Here is a 397-nt window from a genome sequence, read left to right as displayed (position 1 = left end):
GAAGAAACAAACTCATCCTGATCTTGGACGGCCTGAGGATGATTACTTTTTTAGCAAATGTTGCTTTTTGCGTGAACTATTGCTTTAAGATCAACTATACAAGTTCACAGACTAGTGAAGCGGTCGCTGGTCTGAGGGGTGGTTTATACCTGGCGCAGGTGTGGCAAGAAAACTGGGGTTTGGTAGGGGGCTGCCGACAGGCATTGGGGATCCTACAATCACAGCAGACTACAGATTAGACATTAGTCGGGACTGACGCATGAACAGCCGGCTACTAGTCAGTGATCTGACATGGTTAATTGTTAAAACAACAAGATCTGTGTGGCAGGTTGAGATGTTAGTCACCTGGCACGGGGGAGCTGAAGAGCGGCCCGACGTTACTGGGGGCAGAAATGGC

At 48.9% G+C, this 397-nt stretch overlaps 1 protein-coding gene across 1 annotated transcript in view; it reads right to left on the bottom strand.

Annotated features, from left to right (window-relative positions):
* LOC107576782 (nuclear pore complex protein Nup155-like) overlaps positions 1-397 on the bottom strand; it is a gene marked incomplete at its 3' end in the record, with an annotated part of 10,311 nt that overhangs the window by 2,109 nt on the left and 7,805 nt on the right. The window contains exons 6-7 of the mRNA XM_016262913.1: positions 346-397; positions 150-212 (exon numbers count right to left, since the gene is read on the bottom strand). The exon at positions 346-397 is cut by the window's right edge and continues 43 nt beyond it. Coding sequence (XP_016118399.1) covers positions 150-212; positions 346-397 — 115 coding nt within the window. The remainder of the gene's footprint in view (positions 1-149; positions 213-345) is intronic.

This window comes from Sinocyclocheilus grahami, unplaced genomic scaffold, assembly GCF_001515645.1.
Source record: "Sinocyclocheilus grahami isolate Dianchi unplaced genomic scaffold, SAMN03320097.WGS_v1.1 scaffold4328.1, whole genome shotgun sequence".
Taxonomy (NCBI): domain Eukaryota; kingdom Metazoa; phylum Chordata; class Actinopteri; order Cypriniformes; family Cyprinidae; genus Sinocyclocheilus; species Sinocyclocheilus grahami.
The sequence above is the reverse complement of the archived record's forward strand: the minus strand, read 5'-3'. Positions and strand labels throughout refer to the sequence as shown.